Source organism: Rutilus rutilus (assembly GCF_951802725.1).
Source record: "Rutilus rutilus genome assembly, chromosome: 4".
NCBI classification, from domain to species: domain Eukaryota; kingdom Metazoa; phylum Chordata; class Actinopteri; order Cypriniformes; family Leuciscidae; genus Rutilus; species Rutilus rutilus.
In genome coordinates this window covers 22,614,701-22,627,342 of record NC_140212.1, presented here as the reverse complement: position 1 = coordinate 22,627,342, position 12,642 = coordinate 22,614,701, and the positions used below count along the sequence as shown (strand labels likewise).

The 12,642-nt window shown below is 37.2% G+C and overlaps 1 protein-coding gene across 1 annotated transcript in view; it reads left to right on the top strand.

The window, feature by feature from the left end:
- The first annotated feature begins 2,743 nt into the window (after positions 1–2,743).
- Positions 2,744–12,642, top strand: part of ptprr (protein tyrosine phosphatase receptor type R) — a 37,496-nt gene continuing 27,597 nt past the window's right edge. Inside the window, exons 1-2 of the mRNA XM_084407395.1 lie at positions 2,744–2,918; positions 3,957–4,249. Of these exons, the coding sequence (XP_084263521.1) occupies positions 2,861–2,918; positions 3,957–4,249 (351 nt within the window). The 5' untranslated portion in view covers positions 2,744–2,860. The remainder of the gene's footprint in view (positions 2,919–3,956; positions 4,250–12,642) is intronic.

Genomic DNA, 12,642 nt, shown 5'->3' with positions numbered 1-12,642 from the left:
AATAAAAGCCTAAATTAAATCTGTTCCTCATCTAAAGTATCTTCAGAAAATGTGTACAAAACCACTCAATTCATGTGGATTAATTTTCCGATCTCTTTATGAACTTTTTGAAGCATCAAAGTGGTAGTTGCATACTGTCAATGGAGGGACAGAAAGCTCTCAGATTTCCTCAAAAAGATCTTCATTTGTGTTCTGAAGATGAACGAAAGTCTTACGGGGTTGGAAAGACATGATGATGAGTAAATGATGACAGAGTTTTAATTTTTTGGTGAACTAACCCTTTAAATAAAATAAAAATAAAGCCTGGTTTCACAGACAGGGGTTAGGTTAAACCAGGATTAGACCTTAGTTTAATGATGGCATTTAACTAGCTTTTATAAATGTGCCTTAGAAAGAAAAGAAAAGAAAAAAAAACATTACTGGTGTGCATCTTGTGACAAAACAATGGCACTGACATATTTTAAGATCTGTGTCAGTGCAAGTTGCTTTCAGTTAAAACGTCTCAAACATGTATTTTAGTATGGGACTATAGGCTTAAACCTTGAACTGGGGGAAAGAGAAGAGATATAAATTATGATAGTTATAAACATCTGACAAATCAGAGACAACATCTGGGCCATTAATCCCCTCCTAAGTTTTCTTTCCATTCTACCAACTGATTATTTTTGTATAGTCAGAACTGACAGTAGTTGCTAGAAAGTCTTATGACTTTTAGAAGCAGCAGATACCATATAATTCACCAGTGACATATTACCTGTAAAAAAAATATGTAAAATAATAAAAAAGGAGAAATACTTGGCCAATAAATGGCTTGTATTCTTATAAATTGATCTACTGTCAAAAGTAAACTATCATGTTGGCTATTGGTTGTGTTTTATTGTGTAGTATGAAATGTATCAAAATATTAATCAAAATGAAAGATCTTTATGGGAATGTGTCAATGAGGAAACTATTTAAACAGATTAGTTTAGGCTAACCTTCTAAAATACAACTTTTTACATACGTTTTTTTTTTTTTTTTTTTGGTCATTAGCCTACTTTAAAAAAAAAATCTAATTCAAATGAATTTAAACATGATTAAATAATTTGTCAAATATCTTTACAGATAAGCTGCTTCGTATGGTCTTTGTATTAGGTCTGATTGTTATGGTCTCAGAAAATACAGATCCAAGATGGATATTCAAAACTCCAGGAGTGCAGTTACCCTCCAACTAATCACATAAAATACATCAGATCTATTTTGGGCGATGCATTTTGGCAGGGATGCGTTTTGCTGCATGGTGAATGTCAGACATCAGATTGCCATGGCAACAGCAGAGAGCTACAGTACATGTTTGCCACAAGACGACACAGCAGACTGACTTTGGCAGATCTGAATTGTTTAAGAAGAAAATCATCCAACATGATCTCCTCTTAAGAGCTCATGAGTAAGAAATGGAGGATTTGTGGGGTGTTTATGAGGTTTATGAGGATGAGCATCATCGTTGTAGAAGGAACATACTAGAAAATACATGTTCTTTAAGGAGTCACTAAGCAAAAACATTGCATTGCAGTCAAAGTCCTGGTTTTTATGAATGCTAGCCTGAGTTCTGAATGAAGAAGGCCATCATGTGACTTTGTCTGACAGCCCTTTCTTGATCAAGCCTGGTCTATAAAAGAAGCTTTCGCACAAAGAACCAAGTGATGCTGACTGAGAATCAAAGACTACATTTCATGCAAGACTGCTTTAATATTTACCTCGCTTTTAAGTTGTTCTCTCTCTCTCTCTCTCTCTCTCTCTCTCTCTCTCTCTCTCTCTCCTGTGCCTTGGGATTAAACTTCTGATAGATTTAAGTCTTTTTGACTTGACTGAGCAAACAACATTCGAGTTGGCTTGACAAAACCTTGTCCAAAAGTTGCCTGGTCTTCTTAAAGAAAGTTTCTTGATTATTACGCAGAGATGAGAGTATAGTTCCTATATCAGCCTAGAAAATCGCAACTTTACATTTTCTGTCGGTCTTAGTACACGATGTAACTACAGAAGAGTCAAGTTTTAAATAGGAAAAATATCGAAACTCTTTGGTCATTTTTTTGAGAGAGATGCTAATGGTCCTGTCCGATTCAATGATCTATGCTAAGCTATGCTAAAAGTGGTACCGCCAGACCCGGAAATCGGGTGAATGGATTCGAAAACGGTAAAACTCAACTGCTTAACTCTGGGGGAGTTGTAAAATGAGCCTATTTCCAAAAAAGTGGAGTATCCCTTTAATGGCTGCAATGATCAAATCTATTATTATCATGATATAAGATAGCACATGTACGTCTGCAAGATGTCTGTTAAAGATCACTTCATCTGGAAAGCATCTGCTGTTTACTAACATCTGATAGACGTCTTTAAGATGTCCTAAACAACATAGCATTAAACATAATAAACAGAAGTAAATCGTGAAGAAGACAGCTGCAAACATTATTATGAATGGTTAATTCATCAAAAAAAAAAAAACAAAACAAAAAAAAAAAAAAACGAAGTACTCTATCTTTCCGCAAGCTATAGAAATGTATGCTATGCTCATTTTACTACAGTTGTATTTGACTAAAATAAACAACAGGTTTAAAAGAGAACTGTTTAAATTAATTTTTGATTTGGTATGGACCAGACGTAACATAGCCTGAATCGGTTCTATAAAATGAATTGATCAACCGAATCGACTCGCTAAATGAATCCTCTCAGCGCTAAAGAGACACATCAGGGTGTGTGATCACAGAAGAAGCGGAATTATTGTATTAAACAGCCATCGTTTCAGTGTCTCAACATAGAGACACTGCAGCCTCGACTGACATTCATAAAGGCATAATGTATTTTTAATAAAACGAGGAGAATCATGTTCGTCAACGCGGCATTAGTCGTTATTTCTTTATTGATGGAATTTCACGTCACAGGTGAGGCTAAAAACAATATCGATATCGATGTTTGTTTTAATTCTTGCTGTAATAATTTCCTCATTTGCTACTGTAAGAGTGAATTCGGCGTTTATTTGCCAAATGCATATGGTGTGTTTTTAATAATATATGGGCAGTTGGATTATTTGAAGGCTAGAAGGAGTAAATAAAACCAATTTCATGTCATGGAAATAGTGAAATTATGCGAACCTATATTAGACAGGGAAATGTTTATCTAGTCAATGCTAAAATGAATAAGAATATCACCTATGCACAGTCATTTCTGAAGCGCAGATCAGGTACAGTAGCAGATAACGCAGATATTCATTACTTTTTTTCTTTTTTACTGTAACCGTTGTCTTGCGCCTGTGTCATGCTCATACAATATTTATTTTGATGTTGTATGATACAATATATTATATTCTTGATAATTTGCAATAATTATTTATTAAGGCTGACTTGAGTGTTGAGTTTTCTTTCTTATAGATAGATAGATAGATATTGGAAGGACCTGGTGATTAGTAAATGATTAAAAACTTACATTTTGGAGTGAATTATCCCAAAAGGAAAAATAAATAAATAAAATGCATTTATTGTCATCTTTAGGTTCATCAACACTCTTAAAGATATTTATAATGGATATTAAAAGTTCTTCATGGAACCATAGATGGCAATAAAGAACCTTCATTTTTAAGAGTGAATGCCATTTATTTTAATTGGATTCTAAGGTTTTCTTGGCTCCAAGTGGTCCAAGTTTCATTTGTATCGGACATCAAAATTGTTTCCTTTACGCATGATCACTAGATATTTTACGTACTTACATCCAGTCAGTCAGATTTCATTACAATGTTGAGTTATTGAAGTTATTCACTTGTGTTTTAATGTGCATATTTACAAAACAAGACAACAAAAGTTTTATTCAATATGCAAAAAATATATATTATAAAATGTTGTGGCCCTGGATTGAAATTGGTTTAATACAGTATTCCAGTCATTAGGCTATATAGTAACAGCTGTGACGTGAAACTCTTGTTTCAGGGGGCATCTCTGAGGACGATGAAGTTTATCAGAGACCGCATCGACGCATTGCTAATGGATTGACTGGCCTCGTGCATCAGCACACGGGTGTCCTCAGCCAGGGAAAGGCTTTGGGATTTCATGGGGAATTGCTCCAGACTCAGTCCCGTGGTCGGTTGGCCAAGCTGATGCCGGCAGTGTTTCTAGAATCCCATTTCCAAAGAGCTCCACAGAGGCAGTCAGACCTCAACTTCGTGCAAAACATCGACCGTGTGGAGAACAAGCCTGTGTCTGCCCACCACACGGTCACAATGGTGAGATCCTACACACATTGAGATTTTTTAGTTACTTTTAAATTTTAGTGCAAAAAATGGGGTGTCGAATTAAAGGGATAGTTCACACACACATTTTTTTATTCTGTCATAATTTACTCACCCTCATGTCATTCCAAACCTGTAAGACTTTCGTTCATCTTCGGAACACAAATGAAGATCTTTTTGATGAAATCTGAGAGTTTTCTGTCCCTTCATTGACAATATGCAACTTTGTCGCTTCAAAAAGTTCATAAACAGATTGTAAAACTAATCCATATGAATTGAGCGGTTTAGTCCAAATTTTCTGAAGAGACACAATCGCTTTATATGATGAACAGATTTAATTTAGGTTTTTATTCACATATAAACATTGATCAGTGAAACTCAACCGAACCTGCTTGACGCACGAGAACAAACCTCTTGCGGAAGCTCAAACGTGCTGCGTAACACGAGAATGAACCTCACTGGTTCTCACACGTCAAGCGAATATGCTTCAGCTTCCGTTTATCGCAACTGATGTGTGAGTTGATGAATTTATATGTGAATAAAAGCCTAAATTCAATCTGTTTATCATATACAGCGATCGAGTCTCTTCAGAAAATGTTTGACTTTTATGATCTCTTCATGAATGTTTTGAAGCGTCAAAGTGGTAGTTGCGTAGCTGTCAATGGAGGGACAGAAAGCTTTAAGATTTCATCAATGCTCGGGCAGTTCCTTCATACACAGAGCGGTCATCGACAGGTTAAAAAAAAAGGCGCCATTTGAGGCGTTATAGTGTTTTCCTTACAACTACAGACAGATTGGAAGAATAAGTCCAAATGGAGTCGATTTCAAAGGCGCAATTCCCTGTTCTGATGCAAATATAAATGTAAATGGTGCACACTAACAGCGAGTGTTAAGGCCGTTTCACAAGGGACACGCAGCAGTTGAGAGTGTCTAGTTCATTTTCACATTCCTGTTTTTCCATTGTTTTTCTATGTAAACAGACATGTTTGACCGTTGCGCTTCTTTTGCAGCATCTCATGCATAACACATGTGGCGCTCAAGGTAAAAGAAGTTAAAAAACACGCCTCTAGAAAAATAGTTTTAGCAGCAGATATGGCAAGTTGAGACATCTGTGCCTTTGTTCATACGGACATCTGACTGCTAAGTAGGGTTTGTGTTTTCAGCAATAATGCTTTACTGAGAAAAGAAGGTCAGGGAAAATCTGCAAATGGAAAATCTCCATAAGTACCTTTTGTGCATTTGCAAGTGTTTTTTTGTTACTTTGCACTTTTTTTAAGAAAATGTTTTTTTTTTGTTTTTTTTAGGATAATATATTTTTGACCCATAATTTCCATGATCTAAATAATTAAAAGGCTGTCATTTGAAAGTGTGTAGGCCTACTTGCATTATTATGCTGTTATATTAGGATTATATATTCAGTGGCCTAAAATGGTCTTAAAATGACAATAATATCGTTTACCGCAATTATTTCTGGGATGATATATCGCAAAACAAAAAGTAGTTATCGTGACAGGCCTAGTGATTAATGACAGAATTAAAAAAATTTAATTAAAATTTGAAAAGGGTGAGATCAGATAAATGAAATGTTTGCCGCATATTTTTAAAGACGTACACACATACCTGCACATGCCTTTTATTTAGTGTGTTTAGTGGTCTCTCAATCAGCTTTCACTGTTTGAATGAGAGTCAGTTTATTTTCCCCTCTTAAGGTTTAATTTGAAGTAAAAAAAATCAATTTTCTGTATTGATCCTTGATACAATGTTCAAAATTCCAAACATAAACCTGCGTGTCTTAATCACTGAATGTTACTGACTGGATCAAAACAAGTTGCCAGATGTGGCCAGGCAAGGTGCCAGCAATGTTGCTAGTGTGTTCTGGGTGTTTGCTAGGTGGTTATTGTGGGGTGCGTTTGATGTACAATGACAATGCACAGTGAATTCTGCTTAAGTACCATAGTACCATTTGGAGAAATTAACTAGCTAGTCATGACTTTTTCTCGAAACTGTAGTGACTTTGTAACATCCATTATTTGAACCAAGTTGGTTAAAAAATATAGAATCGTTGTTAATGACGTCGTCATGAAGGAGTAACTTTTGCTCCGTCCCACCGGCTCCCCCTTGGTCAGGCGTCGCTTCACTTATGCCACGGACATACAGGCCATCCGCTACGTCCCTTTTCCCCTATGGCTGCAGCGGGCTCCTTTCTCCCTTCGGCATCGCCACTGTCCGATGTCGGCAGCCACGCCTTCTACATCTAGGCTCCTCCCGCATTCGTCTCCGCCGTGGGCTGTCGGCTCTGGGGAGCTCTGGGTCTGCGCCATCGGACTTTCTCCACCCTCAACATCTGGGTCTCGTCGTCACCAGCCCTTCACCACATCCTCCCTCCATCCCGCCTCCATCCCTTCACTTCAGCCTCCCTGCATCGTTTCGCCATCTCCTCGTCCTCCTCCAAAGCCCCCTCCGGCCCTCCCTCTGTTCTGCCACGGTGCGAGGTCACGCCTTGCCAGAGGGGGGCGACATGTCACCATTATCATCATGGACTTTTAATTTGTTTTCATTCTAATCATGTGTTCCTTTGTTCAGTTTTCCCGCTCCTCATTTGTGTTCATTGGTTTCAGCTGTGTCCTATTAATTAGTCTCGTTTGTGTTTGCTTTATAAGTTGATCCCTCACATTCATTCTCTGTTTGGTCTATGTTGCATTAAGTGTGTGTTGCCCTTCCTGTCTATTTATTCTTTGTATTATCGTCATTAAACTTCGTGTTGGAATTATATTCATCATCTTCGTCTACCTTCCTGCAACCACCCGTGACAGTTAGATTATTGTTGGAAATAACAAACTTGTCATCTGATGTCTACTTTACTATATTTGTTCTCCATTGTTTTGCTTTGTTTACAGATGTTTGATTCAATCATGGATACTTGCATCATACTCCCGTGTTTCCTTGGGTGCTAGAGCACCCACTTAAAGGAGAACTTGGTAACTTTTTTAACTTAATAAAACTGTCTAGAAATCATTTGGATGGTTAAACAACCTGTTCTGGTGATATTGGTGACTTTCCCCGCTCCCCCCAGCGTTCCCAGGCGGAAAACCAACCTTGCAACTTGGCCACTACCGTCCCGGTAAGATAGAAATTGGAAGTCTCGTGAGAAGCGAGAACTAGAACGAGAACGAGCGCGAAACACAAATTGCTTTACGGCAATTCGACCTAAACACACACGCATGTATGATGTATTACCAGATTACCCACCTCGGTAGACATAGCTCCACGCGATACAGTTGGCTTGCTCTGATCAAAACAAACGCACATGAGCAGCGGTAGAGAGGGGGAGGAGGCCGCCGCAAGTGAGTTTTTTACGACCGTGTTGTGAAATATACGCCCTCCCACAGCTGTAGGGGGAGCTCGTGGGGAAAACATGCGACAACAAAAGGGAAAATCAGCGAAGAAGTGACTAGAGTTCGCTAGAGTTACCGAGTTCTCCTTTAAAGCAATACTTTCATTCTTTCAACAAACTACGGGTATGTTTACTCGACAACGATATGCTTAAAACTGAGATGGTTTTCCTTTGAGTTTTCCACGTACAGACGACATCATCGTCAAAACGATCCCCATTCACACGGATCCGCGAAAACGACTAAAAACGCTGTATTCTGCTGCCAGGCCATTAGATGGCGATGAAATGCTATAGATTGAACACGTATTACGCATGTGCATGACATCGTCTCTTGATCGATTCAGTATCAAACCTCAAAATGAATAAATACAGTCAAATGCAAACTCAGAATATTACGCAAATTATTACGCAATAATTAAATGTTAAATTACACAAATATACGTTATTTATTTAATCTCACTTTATTAACCAGTGTCTTCGTTGCTGACCTTTCATGATCTAATTCAACCATAAAAATAAGCAAAAATGACTTGAGATAAACATTACATTTCTGTTTAATTTTTTTGTTATTATTGCTGAAGTAAGAGTGTTGAACTTTCTTCTTCTGTGTCAGCTGGACAGCTGAAAAGTTTGTACAGGCGTGAATTTGCATTTACTTCAGCCTGAGGCTTATTCATTTCACTTTTGGTATGAAAGGGCCTTTCATTTTTTTTGATATTAAAAAACAAGCAAGCCCAGCCCAGCTTTGAAAAAGTAACACAAAAACCAACGTAACACATTACTGTCCATAAAAAGTAACTACTGTAAGTAATGCAATTAGTCACTTTTTTAGAGAGTGACACAATATTGTAATGTAGTAATGAGTGTAATGGATTATCGAAAAAGAAACCTGAAACTTGTGGGAACTTGGTTTTATGCATCGGCTTTTGAATGAATTTTGAGATGTGGGCATTGGACTTAAAAATGGAGGCAGATGAATGTGAGTTAAATGATTGGAGAAAAATCTTTCCAGTTATTAAATATTCCAGTTATTAAAATTTTTGATTAAACATTAAGAGGTAAAAAAAAAAAACATATTCAAAGGTGAATTGTTTACAATATGATCTACAATATGCATTTAGAAAATCGATTTTAATTTCATGTTGACTAAAGAAACAACACACCTTTCCTCAGTGATTTGCATGATTTAAGGTGTTTTATTTTATATGGTAGTTTAGGTATATGAGTAACATTAATAGATATACTTGCTGTAGCAACACCTCTCATAAAGATGAATAGTTTTGACGTTAAGTTTGGCGCTGAACATTTGGCAACTGTCTATACGTACCAGATTAAATAATGTGTTTATGCAAGTATTACAGTGAGGAGGATGTGTTTTATGGTGGAGTGAGATGAACTCTTTCACCCTCAGAGCCAATTACACTAATGCACCTGATGCGAGACCTCTGGAAGCTTCCACACTCCCACGAGGTGTCCAAAAAAATCAATCACAGCTCGCATATATCACCACTTCAGCTCACAGCACTGCCTGTGAGAGTCACACATTTATATATTTATTTGCTTTAATGCCGGTGAAGCTTAATATGGGATGTGCTCAGTACACAAAAGGTCATTGCAATTTGCCTGTCAAAATTAATGCAGGTTTGAGAACTACTTCAGTGTGGGTGGTAATTAAAGTCAACATGAAATCAACATCGACCCTGCTTATGTCATGATTGCCCTGTTTTCTGTGCTCGTTATGTGGACTTTTAGTTTCTCCACATTAGTCCCTCATGGTCTGTACGTGTGTCCTAGCCTTTGTACATAGTATAACTCTTGGCTGTGTCCAAAATCGCCCCCTATACACTTATATAGTGCACTAATTGAGAAGACAGCCATTTTTAGTGGCGTCCAAAAAAGATTGAGTTCACTTATTCACTCCCATAATGGACATCTGAGGGCCCCTCCCCCAAAACGGCCATTGTCCAATCACACATCATAGCAACCGTTACTATGTGAGCAGGTCCGACAAACATTGACTCCAAGCAAGATGGTGAAGCGGTGCGCCCACGGCGTTTGTAAATCGGACACTAGATACCCCGAGAGACTGTCTGGAGAGTTGTGTTCTTTCCATTCCCAAAGCCGAAAACACAACGTGAGCGGTGCCTACAATGGATAAAACAGTGTGGACGGCCCCACTCCCAGTTAAATGTGTCGAACATTACGAAGCATAAATATGTCTGCTGGCTGTGGTATCGATGGCTACTTAAAGGTTTTTTTTGTTTGTTTTTTTCTGATCTGAAAAACTATCCTATCTGTAACTCAAAAAACATAATATTGTCTGAACCGCGAGTTTTATGATCCGTTGCCCTACTAATAAATATTATGGTCTCAACCGCGATTTTTGTGATCCGTTGCCCCCCTAATAAATAGTATGGTAAGTGCATTATGAAAGACAATCAATGAAAGTTATTTAGATGCAAATTAAGGCTATGTCTGGTTAAACAGGTATTGTGTGATTTTGTTTATCGTGCTTTGTCAACTTGAAGCATGAATTTGAGAAAGAAAATAATTTTTGGAAGAAAATGCACCACGTACTTTTGTCAATGATATATAGCTAAAAGATTGTAAAAGCTTTCAGTTCACCCTGCCAAATTGTAGTTGAAAAGTCAAATTAAGCTTGATTAATGATATACTGTGACTGATCAGATAAACTACAGCATCGAGAATATAACTCCAATGTGTTTTGCAGCATTTAAAATTTTAGTCAAAGTGTTATGCGAAAAAACACACATAAGAAATTATTGCTGACAGCACTTTCATTTTCAGAGACAGTTTTTTCTTTCACACAAAAACACAACAGTGAGTGTCTTTCAATGCTTTTAAACACTTGTTCTTTGTCATATCACAATGATGTGTATGAACATCGGTAAGCATTAGCCTCGATAGAGACGTAGATAGTAGTCGTGTCTCCTTCATTGCGTATTTTTATATTTTGAATCCCTCCACTGCATACTGTAACCCCTTTTGCCTCGATCTGGAGGTTATCGCGGAGGTATTGCTCCAAAAATGGTCACTGACACGCACGGGTATGGCAATCTGTCGCGCTGGTCGTGTTTGACCATTTGTTTGTCGGACGTAGCAACAGTAACTAAGGGGGGCGGGGCTCGGCGAAAGGCTAATTACACTCTGTTTATTAAAACAACACACATTACACTGGTTGCAAGCGGCGTGGCGTGACAAAAGCAAATAGAACCCATTATTAATTCTGATTCACCCATAGGAGCTGCACCTGTAAGTTCTGTTTTTGTGATGTTTGAGTTGGGGGAGGCTCGACGCACAAAAAGGGTGCTTTCAAGGTTGGTTGAAAATATGCTTTATTTTTGTAATTAAAACTACATACTTAACCTTTAACAAAACAAAGAAGGAAATCCGCAGGTGAGTTGCAACTTGGCAACTTTACAAACTTAAAGACAATTACTAACAACTCAAGGTAGAAACACGGGGCAATATATACAAGAGAAAATGAGCAACTAAATAAGACACAGGTGAAGACCATAATCAGTAACCATAGAAATAATCAGTAACTAAGGCCTGGGACACATTAGACGATTTTTAAATCTTAACTGACTTTAAACCTGTGAAAGAACACAGACATAATGACAGTTTCAACCGATTTTTAGAATTATAATCCTCTGATTGCACACACTAGACCACGAGACCACACACTTGGTGATTGCTGGAACGATTTTACATTGAGACGAGATCCCATGGAGACTCGTGAGGTAACAAATGGAGGACAATCGACGTCGTCAGCTCAATACTGCACTTTTGTGGCATGTTTGTGGCTGCCAAATTTCAGTTATAGAAACATGCAACATCCGGTAGGTGTTGCATGTTTTAACCACTGGTGATAGAGACATTTTAAATTAATTTAAATGAAATTTCAATAAGTCAACTCATGTCAAACAATGCAGTATTTCTCCTGTACCCTCACACTACAGCTTTTTTATGCTTACCATTATATTCACATAATCAGACATTTTAATCATATATTTATATTGTTATTATTGTTACAATCATTATATGTAAATTATTAAATGTTTTTATATATTTAATATTTAAAATATTATACCGTACATCAATTTTTATCATTAATAATCTTTTTTTTTTTTTTTGGGTTAAGTTATAATGTTAGTTTTTTATGACTAAAACAGTGATAATTTAGTAACATATTTATTTAATTTTCAATTACCATTTTACACACACTCACCCTTACTAATAACCAAACTGCTTGTTTACATTGAATGCAAATTTTATTTTGATAGTTGTTCTGCTGTTACGAATAAAAAGCATCTATTCTACTGCCTACCTCACAGTAACTGACACCGTGAAGTTACTTATCATCCAGTAGGCGTTACTGACATATAAATGTGGTCATGTGTTTTGATGTTCATCTGTCTGAGATCTGAAAACTGCAGAAGTTGTCACCGCTCAGTTTCAATAAAAGCTCTTTTTAACTAAGGAGGAAGTTTTGACTTTCATTTCATCGTTTTCACTGAACAATAATCTTTTCTCAAAAGATCAAGGAAAATGTGATTCCTTATGATATGAGGCCTCTACAGTGTTGCAAACGTCTAATCTTCCATTGCATCACACAGGGTTGTCCCTGTTCTTCTACCTCTCTCAGTTCCCATTGTGGTTTGGGAGAGAGTCAATGAAAGATTTGTCTTAAAAGTTATTTTCTGATCTTTGATGTCGGTGTTCCTCTGTCAGGAAGATCTGAGGCTATAGCTTCTGTTCCCACCAGCAGAGGGCACAATCCCCAATCACTCCTGGCCCATATTTCCTGTAGACCCATGTAGATATGCAATTTGGTAACACAATTAATGTGAAGTCTTGATAGTTTAGATGCAATTCTAGGCATATATATATATATATATATATATATATATATATATATATATATATATTTATTTGCTATTTTCAAGAAAATCTAGTTTATAATGTTGAT